The sequence below is a fragment of the Panthera onca genome, chromosome C1 (assembly GCF_046562875.1).
Source record: "Panthera onca isolate mPanOnc1 chromosome C1, mPanOnc1 haplotype 2, whole genome shotgun sequence".
Classification (NCBI taxonomy): domain Eukaryota; kingdom Metazoa; phylum Chordata; class Mammalia; order Carnivora; family Felidae; genus Panthera; species Panthera onca.
The window spans coordinates 217,570,780-217,598,333 of NC_138346.1; the positions used below are offsets into that span (position 1 = coordinate 217,570,780).

Consider the following 27,554-nt stretch of genomic DNA (forward strand, 5'->3'; position numbering starts at 1 on the left):
TCCTGGCTTCACCCCTCTGGGAAAATCGCGGGCTTTTCTGTCCCACTTTGGTTTTAAAAGTTTCCATTCCTTTCCTTGGAGAAAGAGCTTGCCTACATGCACCTCAGAGTCCTGTGGGCCTCCCTCGATCTTTCCCTCTGGGCCAAGGGGTGGGGCTGGCCTCAGGGACCCCCCCAACCAGACGCAGGACTGACCCCGAGAGTGGCCCAGGTGGCTGGGGTGGGGGGGGCGGGAGAATCACCTGTAGATCATGCCGGGGGAGCCCGTCTGCCGCAGAGAGAGCCGTGCTGGGGAGCCCGTTGTCGATTCTGGATACATGGAGCCTGCCTCACTTGTGCTGACCTGCCCTCTTCTTCACGGACGGAAGATTCTGGAGGAAAAGCAGAGTAGAGGGGAGGTGGTTCAAAAAGGGCAGTCTGGTTTGCCCAGAAGGCTCTGTGATCCTGAAGGCCCTGTATGTCGGGCACCTGTACCCCCCACACCAGAGGGACAGACCAGCCCATGGGGGCTCAGACAAGGCGGGTGGTCAGGTTCAGTAGTTCTCCCTTCCGCCTCCCCAGCTGCCTTCCTGAGGGTCCGGGAGCCCTTTCCCGGTGGTGCCAGGGGAAATCTGTGGACTTAGAACTCTGGGCTGTCTCCCCTGTCCCAGGAAGTGGCACCACCACCACCACCCAGGCTCATCCCTGAGCCTGCAGATTCCCAGGTGCCCCGGGGCAGTTTCCAGGAAGGCAGCCAGTCGGATAACCCCGGCTCCAGAGACTCACGCCCTCCCCGTGGGTATGCGCCGGACCTAGTGACCTGCTCCCGCCCTACAGGACATGGCACAGGTCACAGGATGTCACTTCCATCATCAGGTGATACAGGCCGTGCCTTCTGTCTTGCCCGCAGACTCTCTCCCTTGCTGGCTGTGACGACGCGGGCTGCCGTGCTGGAGGGGCCCGTGAGGCCGGGAACTGAGGCCCTCAGTGCAACCACCCACAGAGAAGTGACTCCTTCGAACTGCGTGAGCTTGGAAGAATATCGTTCCCCAGTCGAGCCTTCAAATGAGACCACCTTGGCTGCAGGCTTGTGAGGCCCTGAAGCAGACGACCCTGGTGAGCTGTGCTCTGCCGGACTCCTGACCCACAGAAACTGAGTTTTCAGGCCCTACGCTTCCAGCAGTATTTTTATGTAGCACCACGTAACGAATGCAACAGACGTGTCTGTCCGTTCGCTCTTCCCCCTGCTCCCTGCAGGCTGAGCCACCATCATGTCACCTGGACCTCCTGACTGCTCTCCCTCCTTCCATTTCTACTTTAAAAGGAGATTAGGTCATGCACCCCTTTCTTCTCTTCTCCGACAGGCCAAGGGCACATCTACCACAGGGCCTTTGCACTTACAGCTCCTTTTGCCTGAAATACCCTTATGACCGACCTTCTCGTCGTTGGGTCTCCTCTGGGAGCCCGCCTCCGACTATCATGCTCAGGGGTTCTCTCCCAGCACCCTGCCTGCTGTCCTGTGTAGTCAGCACCAGGGACCTTCTTGATGGTCTGTCCCTGAGTTATGAGGTCTTAACTCTCTCTGGAGTGCAAGCCCCACCAGCACAGAAAGTTTGCTGGTTTTGTTCACTGTTACATCCTCTGTGCCTCAAACAGGGCTTGGTACTCAGCAGGGATGTAATACAGGGTTTCCAAAAGAGTGATGGTCCTCTGATCCAAAATCACCACGCCGATGGGCTTTAAAAGGATGGTCTGGGCTCAAAACACAGCCCCGCCTGCTCCCAGCGGGGCCTCTCAGTGAATGCCCATCACTCTTCCTTCTGCCGGGACGTGACCCTCCTGCCAGCAGGAAGCAGGCTTTCTCTGGACACATTCCAACCCCGGCAGAGGGCTCGTAGGTAGTGCAGGTTAGGTCTCACTCATCACTCAGCTCTCCTCTGAGTGAGGGGCGTGCGCATGTGTGTGAACATGCTGGAAAAATGGGGAGAGAAAATGCAAATCAGAGTCGCTACAGAGATAGCCTCACGGAAATGACAGAAATGATGCAGACAGCGAAGGTCCCCAAAGCTTTCTTCTTTTCCTTTCTTTTAAGCAGGCTCCACGCCCAGAGCTGAGCCCAATGCAGGGCCCAAACTCACGACCCATGAGATCAAGACCTGAGCCGAGATCAAGAGTTGGATGCTTAACTGACTGAGCCATGAAGGTGCCCCCCGCCCCTGCAAAGTTTTATTCTTAAGAAATCTCATTCAGAAAGAAATGACAAAATGAAAAAAAAAATGCACTTAAATCCTTAAAAGAAATGCAGTAGATCCTTGGCTGATGCGGAATCCAGTCTTCGGGCTTATCAGCTGATTCCTCATGACCTGCGATGCTGTGACCCAGGCTCACCTCTCCCCAGGCCCCAGGCCCCTTGTCTGCTTGGCCCTGTCCATCCACACCTGGTGGATGGCTCCGGGCAGACCCTGAGGGCCTGCTGGTGACCTATTCTTTTACTCTGGGGTCCATCGGGGTCACTGTCACCAGACGGACCAGCCTGACTGCCCCCACCCAACTCTATGCAAGAAAGAGGCACGGTGCCTCTCCCGCAGAAAGAGGTCAGTTACACAGCTCCAGGGGAATTGAGTCCTGCAGCTTTGGGGGTGGGAGGCCTCAGAGGCAGGCTCCCCTCTGTGCCCATCAGGTGCTCCTGGGGTTTGCTCTGCCAGGTGGCTCAGGGGACGAAAGCCAACCTTCTCATGAAAGTCGTTAACCTTAAGTCATTTACTGGCGCACAGAATGTCTGTCGAGGCCCTACTGTGCGCAGGTGCTGGTGGCTGCCTGTACAACACGGAGCCCTGTCCGTGGACAGGAAACCACAGCCACAGAACTGGGGGTCCCCAGAGTGCCAGGCATTGCGTCCAAACACGGTGGTCCAGAGGTCACCGGGGAGGAGGGATGGCCACAGGGGTGGGGGACGCAGCATGTCCTCACAGGGTCTTGTGGAAGGGGATGGGGCCAGGCAGCCCATAGCAGGCGGGACGCCTGTGCCCTTCACTGGGGGATGTGACCCAGCCCACACCCCACTCTCTCCTGTCTGCCTTTCCCTGGGTCCAGTTGCTAAGCGGTGGTGTCTCAACCCCCAGCCTGGGCACTCAGGGGTACTTAACTCCCAGGATTCCAGAACCACAAGCTCCGCCTGAATTGGGGATGGTTGTGGGGACCAAGAGTCTCAGATTCCACAGATATGGGGTGCGCCCAGGAATCTGCATTTCTAACTAGTCCCCCGGGTGATGCTTGTGCTCCTGGCTCAGGGACCACGCTTTGAGGACTGCTGGCCCACAGCCTGGGTCCCGGACCAGGAACTGGCAAATTAGCAACAACAGACCAGATGCAGCCTGCCGCCTGTCTCTGTAAGGTGTTACCGGAACACCTCCGTGCCCGTCAGCTCACGAGCCGCACCTGTGTCTGTGTTACACTGTGACACCGGGCCACCACAACATACCGTCTGGCCTCCAAAGCCTAAAATATTTACCACCTGCCTCTTTACACAGCAGGTTGCTGACCCGGCTGTAGGCCCCACCCCCGCCTCCAGCATGACGCTGGCGCGCCTCTCCCCTGAAGTCCCCAACACGTCCTCTGCCACGTGACTTAGAACCTTCTGTTTCCCCTCCTATTGCCACCTGGACGCCTGGCCACGGCCACGGCCACGGCCACGGCCACGGCGCCCGCTTGAGCACACACCCCACTCCCGCCCCCACTCAAGAGCATCTCGACTCTCAACGCGGATTCTTTGTCCTCTGTGGAGCACTGCCCTCCTCACGCGGTCGCTCGTTACTTCTCGCATCTTAAACAACAAAAAGCACAGCTTCTTGGATCCCCTTCCTTCTCCACCAACTGTCCTGCTTCCCTCCTTCCATTCACGGGAAGATTCCTCAAAAGAGCTGTCCTTTCTGGTCCGCAATTCTCCCTTCTGCCTCCGCCGCTCTGAGGAAGCTACTCTTGCCAAGGTCACATTCCTGTTGCTAAGTCTGATGGTGCCCACGGCTTGGGGGTGACGGCAGGGCTGCCCCCACCCTCCGGCTCCTGGGACGCACGCTTTCTTCCTGTCTCCCCGTTGCTGCTTCTCAGTCTCCTTGGCTGCCCCGTTCACCTCTGCGACCGTGAATCTCTTTTCTTTTGCATCACAAGAAGCGTCTCGTATTTCCACCTGTCTCCTGTTTCTGAATCGAGTGCTTACACCGGAACCCGTGCGACTGTACCTCCAGGTCCCAGCTTCCCCCCTGGACCCCAGACTCATCTATTCAACTGCCCTTTGGGCATCTCTATAGGGTGCGGAGCAAGTGTCTCAGATTCACTTGTCCCACGTGGAGCCCCTGGCCGCCGCTACCCCGGCTCCCCCATTATACAGGCATCTTCAGAAACATCCAGAATCCCATGCTTGCCCCAGTGGCCCCTACCACCTCCTCTCCGGTCCAGGCCACCACCTTCCCTCTTACAGTCCTCACAACAGCCTCCTGATGGGTCTCGGCTTCCACCTTTACGCCTCATGGTCTACTTTACAGGAGCCAGAGTGATCCTACTAGAACATCAATCAGGTGCCATTACTTTGCTCAAAACCTTCCAGTGGCTGCCCATTCTGTCGAGAGGGAAGGCCTGAAGTTCACCAGTGGCCTCAGTGTCTCATGAACCCACAGACGCTCCAACCTTCGGGCTTCCTTCTGCCGGAAGCTCTCTGACCTCCCGTGAACCACCCAAGGCCCCCTCTCCAACCTCTGCCTCTTTGTACAAAGGTCACTTTTTTGCTGACTCTTCTTCGGACGCCTTGTCTTAAATTGCAAACCCCATCTCCCCGTGTTCCTCTAATCCTCTCCTGGTCATTTTTCTCCTTAGCACTGTCACCTTCCAACATACCTTGTACTTCACCTAGTGTCCCAGTTGTGGGCTGTGTCTCCCTCCCCTTAAGACACCAGCTCCATGAATCTGTCTGCTGTGTTCACACCTGTGCCCGGGAAACACTCAAATATTTGTTGAATGAATGAATGAATGAATGAATGAATGAGTCTGACTCAGCCTGCTGAAGGCTCATCCAGGGAAAGCAGAGGGGAAGGGGCCAGGCGTCTGCATTAAGGGCAAATAGACTGCCCGCGGTGCTGGGTGGGCCTGGGGACCCTGGCCGCATGAGGGACAAGGGCAGTCTTCTCTGGAGGGTGCAATGCTCTGTCGGTCCCAGGTGTGGTACTCAGGGCAGCTACAGGGACAGGAAAAATATGGGCTCCACTCAGGGAGGTGCCCCTGAGTAGGCCGCCTGGCACACTCCTCTCCACCTCGCCTGGACTCCGAAGGTCAGGCTCCCCTTGGAGCCAGCGGCCAGCTCCCCGACCTGCAGCCAGGCACTGGCCATGCCCTCGTGCCCACTTCACGAGAACGACAGGCCTCATTCCTCCTGGGGGGCTGGTGCCTTTGCACCTCCTGGCGAGGGAGGGGGGCCCGTGAGGTTTTCCCCTGCCCCCTGCCTTGCATTCGGCTGGCCTGCCCAGAGCCCTCCTCCTCGTTTGCAGCTGCCACAGTCCAGGTAGGAGAGACCACGTCTGTCCCGTGGCCATCCCGAGGGGCCAGCGTCCCAGCAGGAGGCTGCTGATCCCAGGGATCACGGAGGAAGGGAGGCTGGGAGAAAGGCTTCAGAAGCCATTTGAGAGACTACCTGGCCCAGGGTGCAGCCTGGAGGTCCGCAGTCTGGGCCCCTCCATCCCCTGCACTTCCACTTGTTCTGGATGTGACCTTGAGCAAGCTGCCTGACTCATTCTCGGAGAAACTGAGGTATGAAACACTCACAAAGCCCTGCCTGTACTTTCTCACGGAAGCAGAGGGAAGGAGTGAAAACGCTTTGAGCTCAGGAGGGAAGAAAATGGGTAGGTCCCAGCTCTCAGACGGTATGGGAGGGGGGCTGACAACGACGGCAGGCCCCCCCAAAGCCCAGGGCTCCATCTATGGGCACTGCCTGTCTTCTCCTCAGCTTACTATTCTGCAAACTTTCAAACATCATTGAGGTTGTAAAGAATCAGCACAGCAAGGAACGCCCATATGCCCTACGTTCTATTCCCTGATTGTCTGTATTTTGTCTGGTTTGTACACCTGCTCTCTGTCCTCTCTCTGCTCCTCCTCTCCCTCCCTCGCTCTCTCACTCACAGGCAGGGCTCGCACACAGTCACATGCGCACACACACACGGCCGCACATGCTTTGGCCAATGGCGAGCAGTGAGGCCGTGTCAGCTCCAGCCTCAGCCGCGGCAGCCTTGCCTCCACCATCGCCACGGATGAACGCACCCCCTGGTCCCCCAGGACTGTCGCACGGAAGGTGAATGGAGCTGTGAGCCCTCCTGGGAGTATGTTCTACTGGCTTCAGCCTTCAGACCCATCCTTGTTACATGAAGTTACGACTCGTGAGTCACGGGAGGGACCTCCAGTTGGCGGAAAAAGCCTCCGCTCGTCTCACCGCCGTAGATTCTGGAGCGCAAGAAAACCGGGCAGTGGGAAACGTCATTTAGCACAAGCTCCTGAGCCCTGGGTCACAGTTCCTGACTCGAAGCCTCACCAGAGCCACCACACACGCTTCTATCCTCCTCCAGGGCTGGTCTGATGACACAATCCCGCCTTGTGGGTGACCTGAGGAGACCATTCCAGGTGTCAGGGAGGGAGGCAAGGTCCGGTTGGGCTCGGATCTGTTGTCTGACCTGGGGCAGCTCTTTCAACCTTCCTAAGTGTCAGTTTCTCCATCTGTGAAATGGGATAATGGGAGTTGAGGAGGACCTGATGTGCTAACGGGTGGGGGTGTGCTGGGAGGGCCGCGGGCTGGGATCCACCTGTGCCTGGCCCTGGTGGACAGAAGGTGCCGGTCCAGGACCTGGGAGCCCCTGATCATACCTCCTTCCTTAAGGAGGTGTGCACCACGGGGCACAGATGTGCCCCTGCCTACTCCCAGGCGGTGATCTCATCTTCTTAGGGCCCTCAGATTTGCTACCACATCTGCTTTTCCCTCGCCGCCTCTCTGCTTTGCCCGTGGGGGCTGCTCGTCTTTTCCCCAGAAAAAGACGAACCCCTTGTGGATGTGGCCAGCCACATGCAGAGATGATTCAGCGTCATAGTGGGACCTGTGTTTCTTGGGCCGTCTGTGGCTGCATCCCAATGTGGAAGCATCAAAGCTTCCAGAAGGCTTGTCCCCACCTAGTGGAGGATTTAAGAATTACAACACTGGGGGCCCCTGAGTGGCTCAGTGGATTAAACATCCAACCTCGGCTCAGGTCATGATCTCGCGGTTTGTGGGTTCGAACCCCACGTCGGGCTCTGTGCCGACAGCTCGGAGCCTGGAGCCTGCTTCGGATTCTGTGTCTCCCTCTCTCTCTGCCCCTCCCCTGCTCGCACTCTGTCTCTGTCTCTGTCTCTCTCTCAAAAATAAACTTAAAAACAAAAAGAATTCTAACACTGCATGAGTTCATCTATTGCCACGTGACCCGGGTTAGGGCTGGAAACAAAGAATTCTCACGTGGCTTTGGAAAGTCAGGGACTGGGGGTTGTCCCGGCCGGGTAGCTCTGGCCCAGGGTCTCTCCTGAGGTTGCGGTGAGGGTGTCCTCTGGGCTGGGGCTGGAGACGCTAGATGTTTCACACACAGGGGTGAGCAGGGGCCCCCTTCCCACCACCTGGGTCTCTCATGCCGAGGCAGCTGGCTTCCTCCAGAGGGAGGGGTGGAGAGAGAGAAGCTTTGATGTCTTTTATGCCAGAGGCTCAGGACTTTTGTTCTCTTGGCTGCAAAGGCCAGCCCTAATAAGGGGGTGGGGGCAAGGACCCGGAGGTCTGGCACTGGTCATTACCGAGACACCAGCAATGGATGATTCCCCACGTTTACTCCTTCCCCATCTCCTGTGAGACCCCTGGACGTCGGCTCCGCCAGGGCAGGGAGCTCTGTCTCTTTTGTTCCCCGGTGGGTCTGAGTGCCCAGAGCAGCACCAGGCACACACTGAGCACTCGGGAACACTGCCCGAGGGGGAGAAGACAGGAGAGGTTCGTGCTGTTGGGGGTGGAGGACGTCGGGGGCTCTTCCCAGAAGCCTCGGGGCTCGGGGCTCGGGGCTGGGACTCAAGCTCCTGTCTGTCGAGCTCACCTTACTTTGCGTGTTGCTACTCCGTCCCTGGAAATCCTTCCTGCCAAAGCCCCGAAGAACCACTGTGACTATGACATAGCGTGAAACCACCGCCTTTTATGGGTCCAAAGCTGCAGCAGCCACGGCAGCCAGTGTGCACCCCACAAAGAGACAGGAAGAGGTGTAACTGCTCAAAACCACCAGATCCGGAAGGCTGCTTGCGTAACACACCCTTCCTCTCTCTCCCACAAGCGGGGTGCCGCGAGACGCAAGCCCACTCCTCCCCGTGAGCAGGGGTGGCGGGCAAGAGTGAGTCCATCCGTGGAGGCACTGCCAGTCCGAGAGCACTCGGGGGATCGGCTCTGCCTGTGGGGCATCTTGGGTGTGAGCAGAGAGGCCCAGGGGCTGGAAGGATGGCCCCGGGGCCCGGTGGGGAGGCGGTCCGGGGATCCACAACCCGATTTCCAAGCAGTACCCCCAGGCCATGCTCAGCCTTGGATGGGGGCAGGGAGAACAGTGAAAACACTACTGGGGGCAGGGGGCCCCGGCCAGGACCCCCTGCTCTTTGCCACAGAGAAACCTCCGTCTGTCCTCCAAGCTCCTGAGCCAGGAGTGGCATGGCCATCAGCCCACCTGACAGGAAGCACCGTGGATGTCACGTGTTCGGACAGCAGGAGAAACAGAGGGACCAAGCTGCAGAGTCCCAGTGAGAATTTCTTAAAAAGACGACAGGCTAGAAACTGTTTTCAAAGCAACACTCGGGTGTCTGTCCCCTGATGACACACAGGCCACCCCAGCATGGGGCTCTGGCTACACTCTTGCAGGGAGAGGCCCCATTCATATCTCATTAGTGCCACGATGCAAAAAAAAAACAAACCAACCAAACAAAAAAAACCCATCATGGCCCCAAACTTTCAACTTTCCCAGAGCAACACTGAAACGCCTCTGCCCTCATGCAGCCCACCCAGATGCACACCCACCCGTCATGCACCTGCAGGCTGAGCGCCTCCCGACTGAAGCAGGAGCCCTGCTGTGGCCCCCAGTCACACCCAGGGGATGCACAGCGACCGACAGGGGTCCGCCGGGGTCAGGGGCCGAAGACCCCCAGTCTTGGGAACTGCCCCCCGCCCTCCCTGAGAGTAAGTGGAAGCTTGGACCACCCCTGGCACCGAGGAGCACCACCCCCTCCATCCGGGTCGCACCAACCACAAGCGGGACGGGCCCTCACCCGGAGCCAGGGCAGAGGGGGCCTCAGAGCTGCAGCTAGTCAGGGCAAGAAGTAGGATGCGAGCCCCCCAAGCTCCGTGCTCCGGAACCCTGTAACCGCGGCGTCCCCTCCGTCATTCATTCAGCAAAGCTTGGTGGCCCTCCTGCCCCACCTCGGGAAGCTGGCAGGCCCCTCCTGCCGCCTCCTTCTGGCCACCCCCGCCTCACCCTCCTACCGTGACCACACCCTGGCACAGAAGTGGAGAAGAGAAGCCGGTGGGGGAGGGAGGGAACACCGTCCCAGAGGCACTTGGCTTTTCCGGGCAGGGAGGAAGCCCCTTGGGCAGCAGGGAACTCCCTGACCACCCCTGCCCTCCTCTCCCGCATGGGGGCCATGGGCTGCCTCTCCAAGACAGAGCCACCAGGTGGGGAGTGCTTTCAGGGTCCCCCCTATCTTGCCCCCCCCCCCCCGCTACCCTGCTGTTGGCCCTGTGCTCAGCTCTGTGGGAGACACGAGGGCTGGGGACCCGCTCATTTCTTTCTAAGGCAGGGACCCTCACTTCTTCTGGCTGTGAAACTACTTTCCTCTCAGAGACGGGAACTCCCCGGAGAGGGGTTCGGGAGAAGCAGATGGGCAGGGATCCCTCCAGGAGCTTGTGGGAGCGCCTGGCAGCTGGCGCTCCCTCTCCCCCAAGGGCAGGACAGAGGTGGCCCCACAGCGCTTCTGATCTCCAGGCAGCTCCTGTCTTGTTGCCCCAGGGATGAAAGCAGACGCCAGGCAGAACAGTGTCCCGTGTCCCAGTCAGACACCTCTGCTGGGTGCCAGCCTGCTCGGCCCCACCCGCCCGCCCTGGCTGTTGTCGCCGGGTTGTGGGGGGCCTGCGGTGTCCCCGTGCAGGCAGGACGCCTGTAGCTGCTCTGCTGTGACAGATGGCCACACGGGCTGTGCCTGGGTCCAGCAGGGACAGCTCTCCCGGCTGCAGCCAGCCCCGTGCGGGCACGGGGCCCCAGGGCAGTGGCCGGCCCGATTAACCCTGGATGTCAGGGGAGCGCTAAGCCCCGCTCAGGGAGCTGGGGTGCCCACCTCCCTCGAGCACAAACCCCATTCGGCAAACAGGATCCCTGAAACACCCCAGGTACCTGTTCCTGAGACAAGACCATTTTCGTGCGTATGAGGTGGAAGGCACGGGACCACAGGGCCGACCAGGAAGTGGGTGGCAGTTCATGTGGGAGGGTTCCTGGCGAGCCAGGGGCCCCCGAGGCGCTGGGGTGGGGCCTCCGCTCCCGGGCGGACACCCCAACCTTCCTGGCTGGCAGCACAGCCACCTCTCCGGGGGAGGGGGCAGGGGATGAGAAGGGGAAGGACACTGGGCGTGTCCCCTCCCTCCAGAACAGGAGCGGACCCTGGCAGGCAAGCCGTGGGCCCCTTTCCCGGAGGGGGAGAGGGACACACATGCAGCTCCCGGCTGGTCCTGGTGACGTCACAGAGTTCCGCTTCTCGGTGCCAGCTTTGTACGAGGGCTGGGCTGCACGACTTCCACCTGCTTCCCCTTATCTGGTCATCCCCACAGCCCTCAGAGGGTACTGCTGCCCTCCTCATTCTACAGATGATGACACTGAGGGTCAAAGGTCAGGCCCATGGCTGGGATTCAGACCCAGCTCCCAAGCTGTGCTCTGAGCTCTGCACGGCTCTGCCTCGCCCATTTCCCATCCCAGTGGTCCCAACACGGTGCCAGGGCACAGCAGGTGCAAGCAAAGTATGTGCAGGTGGGGCAGCCCCGGGGGGAGGACAGGTGGAGGGGACTGTTTTTCCCCATAGCCTCTCCCTGCTCTGCCCTTCCTTCCCGGGGAGGCCCCTCAGCTGGGGGAGAGCGAGGCCAAGGGACGATCCGGACGGAGCATCCCCTCTGCCCCTGTGCCGGCCAGGGGCCTCTGCCCCTGTGCTGTGCCACCGCAGCCCTGGCCGTCCCCTTCCCCACGGTTCCGGGGAGTAGAGCGGGCTCCCCTTCCCCCAGGGGTGGGCACAGGGAGTCGGCCAGCTCAGCCCCTGTGCCTCAGATTAGGGGTGGCGCTATGTGTCCCCAGCAGGGTTAAGACACGGACGGGGTGACGGGGAAAAGAGGTAAGGGAAGTGAACGGTTTGGGGCGCTCAGCTCTCCCAAGTGATGGGAGGTGAACAGGAGGCAGAAGAGAGGAGAGCAAATGGGACAATGGAAAAGAGAGACCATGAGGCAGTGGGGGAGGGGAGCCCCTCTGGGCCGCAGCCCAGGCTCTCCCCGCTGCCCTGTAACCCCCACAGGCCGGAGCGCTTTATAGACGAGAAAGCCAAGGCTCACTATACGAAATCGTATCCCAGGGCACTCAGTCGTCAGTGGCAGAGCTGGGATGGGAACCAGGAGGGTGTGACTCTGGACCGGGGCTCTTTCCTCTTGCTGGTCTGAAGCGCCCCCTCGGGCCTGACTCGGGACCCCGCCAGCGCCCGCCAGCCCCGTGACCCTGTGCCCTGAGAAGGCAGGCTTAATTCAGTGCTATCACAGACCTCCAGGAAGCAGGCAAAAGTCGAACATTTCACATGACCATCTGCAGCCCTCACACCCCAGCATCATCCCCGGCCCTTACGTGTCTATTGCACCCACTGACTCTTTGTAAACAGTTACCTTAGACCAGGAGGGCTGGCAAGTGTGCAAACGAGGGGCAGCGAAGTTGGAGATACCCCACAGGAGGGGCTCCTCTCTGGCACTGATGAGTCTGAGCCCCACGTTCAGGCTCCATCAATAAACATGGCGGCAGGGTTGCTGGCCCTCTCCTGAATTCGCCACTCCTGAATTATCTCCCAGCTACTGTGGCCTGGGACGCGGTCTACGGCAGAGTCCTGGTGGGTGGGGCTTCCAGGAAAGTTTCGCTTTCCTGATGGAAAGGGAGTCTTCCGGTACATTCTTCCTCATGGAGGAGGCTGCTGACCACGTTCTACCTCCATTTTCAGCAGAAGGAGTAACGCTGGGAGTTCGGGGCGGGGCGGGGGTGTCTCAGAGAGGGTCGGGGTCCAGGAGGTGGTGCCACAAAGGCCCGAGTGGGGCGATGTGCAGTGAGCAGAGTCTACTGCTGTCTCCCACGACTCGGCCAGAGAACAAGATCGTGTCCCAGACTGGTCTTGAGACCACCCCCAAACATCTTCCTGCTAGGTGGGGAACCTCACAGTGGTTCTGGATATTTCCACAATTTAAGAAGCAAGTACTGCCTTGATGTAACTCGTGTTCCTCCGGCTGAGATCCGGTGGGGGGTGCGGTGGGGAGGGGGCGTGTTCCCCGGGTGGGCGTATGTAGCCAGAGAACTGGTCTCACATGTGCTAGGCTCCCCCAGGGTGAGGGGCAGAGGCCCAGGTCCAGGGCGCTGGAGACACCGCTTCCCTCTGCAAGATTCCCTCGCAGGCAGATCTCGAAAATCACCCAGATGAGTCCCCTGGGGACAGATGAGTCCCCCCAGGATAACCGAAATGATGAAAAAGGTCCTTTTTATGTTGATTTGAAATCCCTGTCCTTGTAACTACACCCGCTAGGCCCACTTCTGCTCTCCAGAGGCAAATCCTGTCTCTACGTCTCACGGCGCTCCTATCCATCTCGCAGACATCCTCACACATCCCGCGCCGCTCCCCTGCCGCGTCTTTCAACGTTTCCCCCCCGAGGTTTCCGACTTAAATTTCATTTGGGCCAACGGCACGCGATGTGCATTGCTTCTCTGTCACACGGAACCCTTACAGAACCGTAAAGGTGGCTGGGAGACTCCGTCATGCTGTGGAGGACACTGGGCCCGAGTCAGCTGGCCGCTAAGTGCAGGGGCAGAGATTTGACGCTTGAGGGGCTGACTTCAGAGCCTGGGCACATAATTAGCCACCCCTGGGTACGGCCTCTTTCTGGAACATCAACACTGAGGTCACATCCTCCAGTCTGCTCTTGGCGGAGATTCTCTGGAAAACGACAAGGCACCCAGAGCCAGGAACAGTATCTCAGGCCTTGGTCAGCAGTCAGGGAGGGAGGGGGTCTCCTTCCTTGCTCTGGGACAGGGTTTGGCAAGGGCCTGGGGGCCCAATCCAGCCTATCACCTGTGTTTGCGTGGCCTGTGAGCGAAGAGTGGCTTTTAAGTGGTTGGAAGAAAAACAAAAGAAGACTATTCCATGGGAATGAAAATTACATAAACTTCAAGTTTCAGCGTCCATAAATAAAGTTTTTTTGGCACAGGGCCATGTTCATTTGTTGTGCTGTTCTGCTCTGGCTGCCATAACAAAATGCCACAGACTGGGGGAGCTTCAGCAACAGACACGGATTTCTCACAGTTCTGGAAGCTGGAAGTCCAAGATCAAGGTGCCGGCAGACTCAGTGTCTGGTGAGGGCCCGAGTCCTAGTTCACAGTCGGGCTGTGTCCTCAAATGGCAGACAGCGAGCCTGCTGGGGTCTCATCATCTTCTTACAAGGGCACCAATCCCATCAGGGGGCCCCGGGCTCACGACCTCGTCAAATCCTAATCACTTCCCAAAGGCCCCGCCTCCAAACACTATTGCACCGGGGGTCAGCACATGTGAATTTGGAGCCGGGGGGAGGGTGGTGGCGGGGGGGGGGGGGGTGTCACATTCAGACCACAGCACTTAGTCACATATTGTTCACGACTGTGTTCATGCTACACGGCAGGGCCGGGGGGTTTCGACAGCGACCGCATTACCTGCACACCAGAAACATTTGCTCTCTAGTCCTTCGTACAAGAGGTTTGCAGAGCCCTGACCCAGGACGACACTGCTCGTCACCACGCCTCCTTAGACAGCCTGGCCTCCCTCCTGGAGAAACGAACCCCCCACCACCTGCCTGCTTCACATGAGCCTCCCCGTCCCACACCCTTCTCCGCCCTGTGCCCACACTTGCTTCTGGACCCAGGTCTGGGTCTTTACCTCTCTCTGTGTGGTGCTCAGCGCTGAGCCACAAGCATGCTCTTGGACTCTGTTATTTGTCTCTCGCATTTGGGGGCACGGTAGGGGGTTTGGTGTCTTTCAAGCCAACCCTGGGAGTCTGCTGGGGGTTTTCGTCTCATGAGATCACAACCTCCCCTCTGGGGATTGGACACGCTAATCCACGCTAAGAACCCCTATCCAGAAGGCAGACCCGTTTTGGGGGCGGTGTGACCTCTAGGGTTCTGCTCATCCTTGTCCAAAACCTAACCACGAAGAGGCGAGCAACATCAGGGGGAGCCCTTGTTGACGCGGGGGGCCACGTGTCCCCACGCGGCGAGTTATTGCTGGCATGTGCTCAGTAATGCCACCGCCATCCCACCTACACTCCCCACCTGTCATGCCATGTGGGAGAGGTCCCCCGGAGCCTTCGCAGCAATGCGAGCCTTCACGGTTGAAAAGCTCCCTGCATTTCTTTCCTGGGGGACGCCTCCCCAGGGAACATGCCGTGCAGAGTTCCCAAGCATTCAGGACAAGGCCAAGTCAAAACACCTGATTGAATTCAGGACTTGGCTCTGTGGTCTGTTGAAAGGATCCTCTCCCCAGAAGGCCCCAGAATGGGTGGACACAGGGCCACAGGCCCAGCTCGAGGTTTGAAAGGGCTCCACGATGACTCATGGAAGCCAGAGGGACAGTCTAGACAACGTTGCAGGGAAAGGGAAGCCCCAAGAGCGAGGTCCCTCCTGGCTCTGCCCAGCAGGGTTCTACCTGCTCCCTCTCCGATGCCTGGGGAACAGAGCAGGGAGGGAGGGCAGCAGGTGGGCGTGGGGACCCTGCCTGGCCCTCGGGGGTCAGCGGGACAGCTGTAGCTGTCCATAGGTGGTGGCACATATGCTCTCCCTTCACAGGGGCGTGCCGGGGGGCGGGGGTCTGAGTCTAGTTGTGTGGCTCAAATATCCCTGCCCCAAAGATATTCCTGGTGCAAGAGAAACCTAATTATTGCAGAGTCTTCTTTTCTTTGTTCGCCCCCAGCAACACGTGTAAAGCTCCAATCAACATCAGCACAGACACAGCCCCAAACCGAACCCTGTCACCAATGGTTGTCTTTAGGTGGACAGGATGCTTGCCTAGGATGCTTAGGCATATGATGAAAAACATCTAGGGCGGGAGACCTGCCAAGATTGGGCGGGTAAGGGCCAGTGCGTCAATATTTTAGGCTTTGTGGGCCAGGTGGTCTCGGCAGCAAGGCTGTGCGAAAGCCAGCAGAGACAGTGTGTGACTGGACGGGGGTGGCTGTGTTCTAATAAAACTTTATTTACAGAAGCAGGTGGAGGGCTGGAGTGGGTCCTTGTAGTTTGTAAAACCCTGATCGATGACATAAAAAAAATAAAGGCGACGTCCACCATGAGATCAAGACAAATGTGTGGGCCCTCGTGAGGTCCACAGCATCTGCTTCGCTGGGGGCTGAGGCCTGTCCTGTGTGAACATTCTGCCAGGAAGGTCAGAGGTGACCCCACACTGCCTGTTGGCCGCACCCTGGCCCGCTGCTTGGCGGGGGTGCAGGGCTGGAGGGGAGGACGTACGGGGGCCCTGTGCGCCCCGAGTAATTATCCTGCTCTTACTTTGCTAGTAATTCTGATCTATCATCGGATTGCAGGCCTGATTAATCTGTTCCGGAATAAGCATGCAAAGCCGTCCTCCTGGCCGCTCTCTGCGATGCCGCTCGCCGGGGACAGCTGGCCGAGGGACACAGGCTGCTGCCTCCGATGCCGTACTATTTTTGGTTACTCTTTTTGCCTCATTTATTTTTGATGTGAGTTGCTCATACAGGCTGTACGTTCTCTTTCTCGCTCCTGCACTGAAATGAAATAAGCATAGTATTTTTAAACCCTGCTTGTGATGCTCCTGATTAGTGCGGAGGAGCGATGCACCTGGAGAGCGTCCTCCGCCGCGAGGCCACCTGCCCTCTCACGCCGGCAGAGCCTCTACCTGATGAAAACAAAAGCACAGAGATGCTACACCTCACTCTCCTGGACACGGTGACCTGCACAGTCCCGGAGAGAAGGCTGGGCCTTCAAGGTCCTGCCCTGAAGTTGGACTTCGAATGGATGGGGTACAACGTGTCCTCTTAGTGGGGTGGATAGAGGAAGCGCCACTGGGGCGCCTGGGGGGCTCCCTCGGTTGGGTGTCCCACTCTTGATTTCTGCCCACTGGACATCCAGGTGAGAGGCTGGTGGTGTCCTCTCCTGCTCCTCAGTCCCTGGCCGGAGCGGTTTCTTCTCTTGTACCGCAGGGCCTTTGCAGGTGCTGTCTCTCTGCCTGGCACGCTCTTCCTTTGTGTCCTTGCTCAAACGTCACATCTCTAGAGGCAGTGTCCTGGAGCGCTCTCTCCAAAGTGACCCGTCTGTCACATGTCAGCGCATGCCTCTCCTTCGGAGCTCGTGATTGCTCACTTGGCTGTCTCCCAACTTGATGGCGAGCCCCCCGTGGTGGGACCGGGGCTGCCTCGTTCCCCGTGGAGACCCTCCTGCCAGGACAGGCTGAACCCTCCTGCCAGCACGAGGCATGTCCTGCTGCTCCGATCGGGCGGTGCTTTCCTTCTAGTTAACACAGACTCTCCGTGAGGCCGAACCGAGCAGGGTGGTGAGTGGTGGGGTGAGAGCACATCGTCTTCCAGCTGCTCCTCCGAGGGGCCGCCCGGTGCCACAGTGCAGCCTGCACGGGCCCTGGTCAGCATCTCGGGCTGTAGCTGGACTCGAGTCTCCACCAGGTCTGGACCCCCAGCAGGACGATGCTGGGTTCCTGAAGCGTGCGGAGAGCCGGGCGCCTCAGGGGCACGCGTGCATGGGCGTGAAGACACACGTATACACACGCGCACACACATCCGCATCACCTCTGCCCCCTGCGCCTGTATCACCTCCATCACCTCCCCAACTCTGTCACCTCCACCTGCACCCCAGGCTGCTCCTCTTCCTCCAAGCACTCTTGCTTCCAGTGTTCTACTCGTGGAGCCTTTCCCCTGAACGACCCTCCAGGATGCTTCTTTGCCCCTCCCCCACCCCCACCCTGCGAGCTTCAGCTCTGGCCGCCACCATGAGCCCCACGGCTAGCCGTGCCTCCATGTCACCCCTCTGCCCCGAGCAGAGGTTCCTACTCCCAGCTCTGTGGGCTCTGTCCACATGAGCAACCCTTGGAACATTCCCTCTCTTGCCCATTTCCACCGCTGGCCTTGGGAGTGCCTGCCTGGACTATGGTCATTCCCCTGTCACCAGAGTCCCGTTCCTGCTGCCCACCCAGGGATCTATCACATCATGCCTTTCCCTGAAGTCCTCAATGGCTGCCCAGGGCCTTCTCTGTCAGGTCCAAGCACCTCAGCTTTGCATGCTGAACCACTCATGGCCAGCCCTGCCTACTTTTCCAGTCTTCTCTCTCCTCTCTGAACCTCCTGCACCCCTGACCTTGGGCCCACCTGCCTGCACGTCTTTTCTGGCACACCCGACCTTGGGGCCAACTGCTTGCCTCTTCCCTCATGCCCCTGTGCCCATGGCAGTCCCGTCCTTGTTCTTGCTGTTGCCTCGGGGGACCGCTACATCTCCCCATCTGCCGGGGCCTTTACCAGCCTCAGGGTCCAACGGTAGGTCCCCAGGCCTAGACAGGTCACCCCGCAGGATTTTCAGGGTTACCCTGGGGGTGGGAAACGGTGGGGAGGCAGCTTGCACTTTCCATTTCTAACTCCTGTACCATCTGCGTCCTCTTAGAGACCTACCTAGAGTCACACAACTCTAAGAGGCAAAGAGCTAGGACGGGTCTGCCTAACTGCAAAGCCAACACTCTGAATTACAACCTTATGCCATTTTGCCCCCAAATCCACGATGATTTCTGGAGAACGCTCCCTATAGTTTTCTCGTCTAAGCCTTCAACACTTGAATGCCGGCCCTGCCCCTGGGCACCCCCTCCCCAATAACTGCCCTCTGCCCCGGAGCCTAAATCCAACAAGGGGATATATATATATGGGGCTGATGCCTCAAGGCTTCCCCATCTCTTATATTCACCAGAGCAGGGGCAGGAGGGACTCCTCAGCTCGCCCTTGAGAACATGAGTAGCCTGCCTGTGACCTAGGGGATGGGGTGACTGGAACACCCCTGAATCTCCAGAAGGCAAGCAAGGGCTCATCCCACATCCCCTAAGGCAGAGACAGTCAAAGTCTGCATGTCCTGATCACACTTGAGATTAAAAAAAAATGTTTTTTAAACGTTTATTTATTCTTGAAAGAGAGAGAGAGCAAGCAGGGTAGGGGCAGAGAGAAAGGGAGACACAGAATCTGAAGCAGACTCCAGGCTCTGAGCTGTCAGCACAGAGCCCGACGCGGGGCTCGAACTCATGGACCGTAAGATCATGACCTGAGCCAAAGTTGGACACTCAACCAATTGAGCCACCCAGGTGCCCCTTGAGATAGTTCTTGAATCCAACATCTACCTACTTCTTTTCTAGTTATCTCCAAACTATGACAAGTAATGCTGGCAGCAAAATTCATTTCAAAATAAGCTTATTTAAAAAAAAAAAAGCTTAAGGGAAAAATATAAACGCAGAAACGGGCCTGAAAGTGTGCACGTATATAACCCAAATCCTGAGATGGCTGGCCAGTGGCTGAAGCGTGGGAAATCTTGCCAAAGAGAGACAGACAGAGAGCCGAGTGCGAGAGAGTGTCTCTGACATCCCGGCAAAATCTCATCCCAGCAGTCCCAGGAGAGGGCGTGTGGACTCCACAGCAGAAGCCCAGGGCGAATGTGAGTTCCAGGACATCGTGCGGTTCTCGCTTCCCTTTGAAACTAATTTTACATCCCCTTTTGGGAAACTGTGTCAGGGGTTTCTCATCTTACAGGAAGTTTATCAAGAGAATCTAGGGAGAGACCAGAACACCCCCCCCCCCCCCGCCCCCTGCACCGCCCCGGCGGATGGCGTGTTCCAGGCCAGCCCTGGTGAGAAGCTCGGGGAGGGGGGTGTAGGCACGGGAAGCAGAAAGCAGATCTGAAGGGGTGTGTGCACGTGTGTGCACACACACACTCACACGTACATGCACACACATGGGCCCACGCCACCCAGTAGCCAAGTGGCCCGTAGTCTGCTGGTGCTTGGGTACCCAGAGATGCCGGGAAAAGGCCTCGCCTTCCAGAGGCCAGACACTCCACCCCGCGCAGACCAGACGGGTAGTGCTGACCTTCCCACGTGTAGAAGGCACTGATGTCCCAGGCCACCCCGTGGGCAGCCTCCCTCTGCTCTAAAAAGCAGATGCCAACGGGGAAGGTAAAGACCGAGGGCCCAGGGTCCCCACAGGGGTGTGGGGTGGCCAGAAGGACTTGAGAAGCACACGATGCCACCTAGACCCTCGGGCTCGTCTTCAGGGGAAGTGCACATTCAGCCACGGCGCATTTCAAACAGACTCAGCGTGTCCCACACTTCTGGAGGGAGGCAGAGGGGGGTTGGATGTGCTCCTACCTCCCTGGGGATGAAGCACACCCAGGGGCGCTGTTGCTTTCTTCCTTCTGGGCCCTGGCCAAGGCCAATTTCCTGTCTCTACAGCTCCAGCTGCACCCGCTCCCAAAGGAATGGCAGGGCTGCCCCAGTGCCTCCCTCGGGGAAGCCAGACCATGATCGAGGCCACAGGCATCTCCCCACGAGGCAGCCTAAGGCCTGAGTTCCCAAGGGGCAGCCCCTCCTGGGTGGGAGTTACACGCAGCATGAGATCATGGGGCTGCGCAAGGAGGGTTCTCACCAATTCTGGTGTCAGGACCAGCCGATCTGGTCCTTCCGAGAGGAGAGGCTCTTAAAGATTATGCACGGGGAACACGGGAGATCTGTCCCTGGTGCTGGCAGTCCTGCAAGGGGTGGGGGCGGCGGGGGGTGCAGCTTCCTACAGCAGGACCAGACTAGGGGGTCATTTCCCTTGCAAAACCCAAGCCCTGCCCTTCACGCCAAGTAGAAAGCCTGCAGGTCTCAATGGCTCCCCTCCAGGATTCCCTCCTCACCGGTGCTAGAGTGGGGATCCGGGGTGAGGCAGCGGCCCCCTTGGGGGTGGCTGGGCAACCCACAGGCTGCACCGAGCTAAGGACACCCTATGGCCATCACGGCCGTAGCATCTCCAGCCCCTCTCGGCCGCGGCTGCAGCTGCAGGGTTGCGAGGACCTGGCTGGCGCGTCCACCTCTCAGCAGGGTAATCAATGAATCAAGGGGCTGCTCTAGGTGGGGAGGGGCCCGGAGGCCCCCCCCCCCCCCCCCCCCCCGGCCCCGTCCCCTGCGATGGCAAGAGTAACGGTGTTGCACAGTGTCCTTGGGAGGGCCTGGCTTCCCCCTCTCTTTTGGGGGCATCCATGATAAGAGACCATAAAGAAAACATCTCTCACAAACGGCTCAAGTCCTAACTGAGCGGAGGCAGGAAAACAGAGTTCCAGGAACGGGAAGGAAACAGGCAATTCTGCCCGTGGTTACAGCCATGAGCACTGATTACTGCGTCTCAGAGCCTGACTCAGCAGTCAGAGCAGCTGACACAGGAGAGAGCCGAGGTGGCATCCACCGATGGATGGAGCTGCTCCAAGCTTCCCGGCACAGGGGTGCGTTTTAACCGCTTACACCCCAGGACGGGAGGAGGAGGGACCCCAGCTTCCTGGTGTTCCCAGATGGGCAATTTCACAGTCTGTTCACATGAAGTGGCCACGCTGGCATTGTCTTGTGTTCCCAAGCAGTCCCTGGGCACCTGGCCCTCCCCCAGGTGGGGCTGAGGTCTCTTCCCCTCTGGAGCCCTGCAGGAAGCCACCCCCTGTGCAGCCTGCTTGGGGAGCAGCGGCTGTTGCCATCTTGCTCACTGATGTGAGTTTCTGCAGCAACATCGGAGGTGGGGAGGCTGGTCCTGGGCTGTGGGGACCGGAGCCACCTACTCTGGGCCAGCCCCGCACTGGGACACTCTGGCCATCGTGTCCAGCCAGTCCCCCTCCCTTGTGCTTAGCACAGTGCCCGGCGCAGCTCCAGGCTGGCTGTCTGCACCGACCGTGTGCCGATGTGACACACAGTGGGGGTGGGATCCCTGGAAGGTAGCTCTTAACCTCACTCTCAGGTGCATCTCGATAGTGACCCTTGGAAGTTGGGGGCCAGATCCTGGTTCCAGCTGCAGAGGGGAAGCAGGATCCTGAGAAGCAGAATTCTGGCTGAGCAGCATGTCTGACAGATCCAGGGCCCCCTCACAGGCTGGCATCCTGAAAAGGGGGTTTACCTGAGTGCCTCCCATCCACCGTCAATGAGACACAGGGCCCTGTCTTACCTGCTCACCTTGTCACCCTCAGGTCAGCTCTAGAAGGAGGGCCTGGGCTTCCCACAGCCTCTCCGGGCTGCTGAGCCAAACCTGATTGGCAGGGGGGGGGGGGGGGGGGTAGGGGTGGGGTGTGGGGGGTGTGGTTCTGCCTTCCAAGTAAGCCCGCAGATGCGGCTGGGGAAGACCCCATTCTTGACAGCATGAAGCCCTAGTTCCGGTGTAACTGTGGGCCTTTGACACAACCCCCTCTCCCCCGTGCCCCCACTCCGGGGTCCTCGTGAACTCTCACCCCCAGCCAGCAACACCTGACATGTGATCTTCGCCAAGGGGAAAATAAACAGGAGGCTAGAAAGAAAGTCATAGAACCCTCTGTAGGGCACTGGGGATGCGGGTGGACATCGGGGGCAGAACCCCACTGCAGCAGGTTGAGGTGTGTACCCGCCCCCCCCCCCCCCCAAAAAGGTCAAAGTATTAATTCCAGAGTATGATCTTATATGACAACAGGGTCTTTGCAGATGTAATTAAGGTAGGGATCCAGTGATGAGGTCACTCTGGATTGGGAGGGTGGGGGGAGCCCTTAATCCAGTGACAGGTGTCTTTGTAAGAAGAGAAGATTCAGACACAGAAAGAAGGAGATGCGAAGGTGGGGGCAGATGACACATCTAGAAACCTGGGATCGTCAGTGGCAGCACCAGGGGCTGGGAGACAGGCCTGGAGCAGGAGCTTCCTTGGGGCCTCCAAAGGGAATGAGCCCTGCCCACACCCTGGTTTCAGACTTCTAGCTTTCAGATCTTCGAGAGAGTAAATACGGCTATTTTGAGCCTCCATGTTTGTGGTAATTTGTTCTGGGAGCCCTAGGAAACTGACATACCCACCACCGAACCCTTTAAGCCTTGCGATCTCAGTAGGCTGTACGGGAGGCAGAGGAACAGCCTTCTCTTGGGGGAGGGGAGAGCACCTGGGGGGGGGGGCGCTGGAGCCCCGTGTCCCCAGCCGTGGCTTAGCTCCACACCCTGGTCAGGAGTGGGGCGGGGAGTCTACAGGGATATTTCTGCAGCTCTCCCTGCATTAGCATCTGTGAGCAGCCTCCTGGGGCTCTCCCCGCTCTCCAGGGGGCTGTAGGAATAAATAACAAATGGTTTCAAAGAGGATTACGGTCCTAGCACCACATGACGGAGGCATGGAAGATTAATATCTTGCCCATGCAGCACCACACTAGCAATTTGAAAGCCAGCTTTAGCCCAGCACATCCATTAAAGGCTCTGCTGAATTAAGAGCTACGCAAAAGACAGTCACCAGGCGCCGTGCCTTGGTGATCATAATTCACAGGGAAAAATAGTTTCAAATGAGAATACCCGTTGTTGGTGAGGCTACGATGAAGCTACTCCATTCAGATGTTGCTACTTTGGGCTACACGGCACAATCTTCTAGTGAAACAACCGGGGTAATACAGATCTATATAGCCTGGGATCCAGAAATCCTACTTCTAAATATATCCTAGAGGTTCAGGAGAGCAAATAAACCTAGACACACACAAACCTCACTACAGCCGCTAACCCCCTAAGGAAATGATGTTTAAGTGAATGATGGAAACCCAATAGGGTGTAACGCAGTCACTGGCAGTGAGCGTCCCCCATAATTGGGTGAGGAGTGTGGAGAGCTCCCAGGTCTCCGCTGGCAGAAGGGAAAGCAGACAGGTGACAGGGGAGGGGCCCCTCTTCCCAGTCACCCTGTTGCTGCTTCAGATTCAGTCCCCTTTCTGGTGAGGACGGCCTGTGTGCACAACGCAGGGAAAGGCTCCGGTGGCAGCCTGGGAATCCCACAGGGTCGGGGGTGGGGGTGGTGCTCTGCCAGGGCCAGTTCTCACCTCCTCATCAATGGAGCTGGAGCAAGGGTGGCCAGCTGGGGGCCGGGCGGCACCTTCCTGGGGTTTCCCTGTATGCTGACCTGGACCAGGGATCCCGATGACCCTAGACCAGGAGTGAGGCCAGGAGTGTGCACCTGCCCCGTCACGAGGTTGGTCTGGGACACAGGATCGGGAGCCCTCTGAGGTCATATCCTAGCTCCGTCCTCTGGTTGCATGACCCGAGGGAGGCATGGTGCCTGTTCTCCCCCGTGAGGCGCAGAGATTCATATTACCCAATCCTGGGGTGGCTGGAGGATTAAGAGCAAATGCGTGCCAGGTTTAACCAGGGGACTGACAAAGAGCAGGGCTGTTCTTGGACAAGGCAGCTCTGGTACAAATAATGACAGTGACAGCGATCATTGCTGCCATCATCCTCACCATTAACCCCATCGCATGACCACCATCACTATCTTCATAACCACCATCCCCATTACCACCGCCATCATCCCCATCACCATCCCCATCCCCACTGTTATCCCCACCATCACCCCATCACCCCCATCATCATCCTCCCCATCACCACCATCATCATTCCCATTACCACTGCCATCTCCACCATCACCCTCATCATCATCCTCCCCATCACCACCATCACCATCCCCATCGCCACTGTTATCCCCACCATCACCCCATCACCCCCATCATCATCCTCCCCATCACCACCATCATCACCCCCATCACCACTGCCATCCCCACCATCACCCCCATTATCGTCCTCCCCATCACCACCATCGCCATCCCCATCACCACTGTTATCCCCACCATCATCCCCATCACCCCCATCACCATCCTCCCCATCACCACCATCACCAGCCCCATCGCCACTGCCATCCCCACCATCACCCCCATCGTCATCCTCCCCATCACCACCATCACCATCCTCCCCATCACCACCATCGCCATCCCCATCACCGCTGTTTTCCCCACCATCACCCCCATCCCCACCGCCATCCCCATCGTCATCCTCCCCATCACCACCATCCCCATCCCCATCGCCACTGTTATCCCCACCATCACCCCCATCCCCACCGCCATCCCCACTATCACCATCACCACCACCATCATCCCCATCATCCCCATGTCACCATCAACATCATCTTCCAACATCCAGATGAAGTGCCAGCTCTTTCTCACAGCACGACAAAAGGCGGTCAGCTATTCAGGTCCCCCCCCCCCCACCCCCCAACTGCCGGGCCCTCAACTCCCCTGCAAATCTGCTGGTGGGGCCATGGCCTTCTCTACCTGCCACCTGGGACGACTCAATCCGGATGCCCTGGGACGGTGTCTGCAGTTAGGAGGAATTATCTCCGCATAATTAAGTGGCTTGGCTGTAAAAACACGAGGGGCATCCTGGCCGCTGGGCACTGAACATGCGGTCTGTTCCGGGAGGCTGAGGGGCTGCAGGACAGAGGCCGTTGGTTCACACGCCAGGCGGCAGGGAGGCTGTGGCCATCAGCCGGTGCTGCCGGCCCCAGGACCGCAGCTGTCTCAGCACGCAGGTTCAGTCCCCACATGCCACCGTCTCTGGCTGGGTGCCAGGCCCAGAGGCTGTGGCTGCCCTGACCCCCCCTGGGGCACTGCCTGGTGTTCAGGGTGTGCCAGGATCGTGCCCTGGATCCGGTGGCGGGTAAGACACTTCCGGGGAGGATCTGCTGGCAGGTAGCCAGTATAGGGGAGAAGAAACGAGGGAGCCTGCAGTGGGGGTGGCCTCTGCCCGCCCCCAGGGAGCCCAGGCTTGGTCCCATGGTTTCAGCTTAAGGACCCAGAGCCCATGAGGTGGGGAGTGTGCTGCAGCTCAGCTCCTCCAAGTGGGGCCTCTGGAGGTTCCTGGGGTGGAGGAGTGGGCAGAAGGGGAGCCCCACAAGCAGTCCTGGTGGAGGGCAGTGCCAGGGCGGGAGGTGCGACTTCATTCCTGAGCCACGGGGAACTCACAGACTCATCTGGATGGTGGCATTTACCTGTCTCTGCAGCTCTGAGCCCTGGGCACGGACGCCGTGAGGGAGTCGGGTGGTGAGTCTGGCCTCCGAGGCACGGAGTGTGCTGCTTCAAGGGACTGTGGGCACTCGGGAGACTGTGAGGTCAGCCCGGGGCAGGCGAGTGCGCTTGGGGCCCGTGTGGGGGGAGTGGGGGGCGATGCCCTGGCACCAGGCAATTTCACCAACACATAGAGGGAAACGAGCATTTCCCTGGAGAACGAGGCACAGGCTGTCTGGCTCAGGAAGCGGGAAGGCCTGGGCTGGGGTTGCAAGAGTAGCCCCCATGATGGGTGGGCCCCTCCTCTAAGGACGGTCCAATGCATGGAGCGGGGTCCCAGGGACCATGGCACAGGTTCGGTTTCTGCCCAGAGGGTTCCCTTCTCTGACCGTTCTAGGTCCATGGGCCACGCTTTTGCACCTGTGCCCAGCTCGGCAGAGGGTGCCTCCAGCTGGGCGAACGGGAGCTCCACGTGCCATTGTCCACCCTGCCCTGCCTTCTGGGAGTGTCCACTGTTCCTGACGGTCGCTGACAGCCTGCTTCTGGCACGTCCCCCCTGAGGGCTGAGCCGGGGGCTGCAGCGGTGATGACACAGACATGCCCTGTCCTCGCGGGCACACGGTCTAGGAGGGCCCAGACACCAGCCACAATGGCCGCTATGGAGTGCAGAGGCATACAGGAGGCTAGCGAGGCGGCTCAGGGACCCAACACAGGTCAGCGGTCAGGAGCCAACAGGTAGGATTCCTCCCCGAGCCTTGGTTCCTTCTTCCTAAAATGGGGTCGCTGGACTACAGGGCACCAGACTGAGGGGCCTGAAGGGACTTTGCTGACGCCCACTGGCTGGAGAAGCAATGCCGAGTGAAATAAAGCCCTGTATTAGTTAAAGTGCCTGCTCACACTGGGGCTGTGTTAGAGACCAGGGATTCTGCCCGAGCGGGGGGACAGGTGCCCTCGTCTCTGTGAGGGGCTGGGGGAAGGGCCCCCTGGCTTGTGATGCCTTTGCGTGCAGAGTGCTGGGTGAGAGCCTGGGCTGCACCTGCCGCCCCCTCTCCTACTATTCACACAGGCTGCTACCCTGGGACCCACGTGGGCATACCATGGGGCCCAGCCAGGCCCTCACACCCATACAGCCCAGCAGGTGGCTGGGCACCTCCAGCGGTTACCATGGTTACCAGCCTGCAGGAGGGTAGGGAGAAACCCTCTTTTCTGCAGCCCTCCCAGGGGCACTCTGTGGGCTTTGCCAGAACCTTCTAAGCATGGGTGAGATGCAGCCTGGGCTGTGTGAATGTGCGTGTTTGGGAAGGTGGTAGTACCTGAGGGACCCTCAAGGCAGGGCTGGGGGCGCTCATGGGACCTGGTCAGCTTCCCTCTCCCCACGCTGTATGAATGACCCAGCTCAGCCCCACAGAAGAGTCAGGAAACATCTTCTAAAGATGAGCAGACCCCTAGACGCTTCCTCGTTTGGCCCAGTGTCCTTTCCCTGAGGTCATGCCAGTACCTCTCGCTGTCCCTGCACTTTTTTTTTTTTAAGTTTCTTTATTTATTTTGAAAGAGAGTGAGTGAGTGGGGGGGGGGGGGGGCGGCGGTGCAGAGAGAGAGAGAGGGGAGAGAGACAACCCCAAGCAGGCTCTGTACTGTCAGCCCAGAGCCTGATGTGGGGCTTGAACTCACGAACCGTGAGATCATGACCTGAGTGGAAAACGAGAGCCGGGCACTTAACCAACTGAGCCCCCGGGCACCCCGTCCCTGATCTTTCTGTATGCAGCTCTCCCTGCCCAGAATGGTGCCCCGTCCTATGTCCTCCTGACACTCTGGCTTCAGCCTCACGTCTCTTCCTGACCACATAGGATGCACGCTGTCTGGTGGCACCTGCCCGGCCTGAAGACACTTCTGTTGTGGCCCAAGGGGCACCCACGTGTCCCGGACCCCACATCTTCTCCCCCAGCCGATGTGGCCTCATCCACACCTTTTTGGGACAGCAAAGGAACGGGTAACTTCCCGGCACAGGCCGTACCTGCACAGAGCTGGGGTTGGGAGCACGACATCTCCTACAGGCAAGCACAGCTGCTCGGGCTGTGACATCAGGCCTGGGATGGTTGACGCATCTCATCCAAACAAATCCTTTTGTTAGGACCGTGGG

At 58.9% G+C, this 27,554-nt stretch overlaps 1 protein-coding gene across 8 annotated transcripts in view; it reads right to left on the minus strand.

The window, feature by feature from the left end:
- KCNAB2 (potassium voltage-gated channel subfamily A regulatory beta subunit 2) overlaps positions 1 to 27,554 on the minus strand; it is an 85,890-nt gene that overhangs the window by 52,148 nt on the left and 6,188 nt on the right. For 4 of the 8 annotated variants that reach the window (XM_060626214.3, XM_060626212.3, XM_060626213.3 and 1 more), the window contains exon 2: positions 242 to 370. In XM_060626214.3, coding sequence (XP_060482197.1) covers positions 242 to 318 — 77 coding nt within the window. In that variant the 5' untranslated portion in view covers positions 319 to 370. Of the gene's footprint in view, positions 1 to 241; positions 371 to 8,113; positions 8,873 to 9,320; positions 9,410 to 10,438; positions 10,720 to 11,955; positions 12,089 to 27,554 lie in introns of those variants that run through there. The other 4 variants (XM_060626208.3, XM_060626210.3, XM_060626207.3 and 1 more) reach the window with 4 other exon arrangements.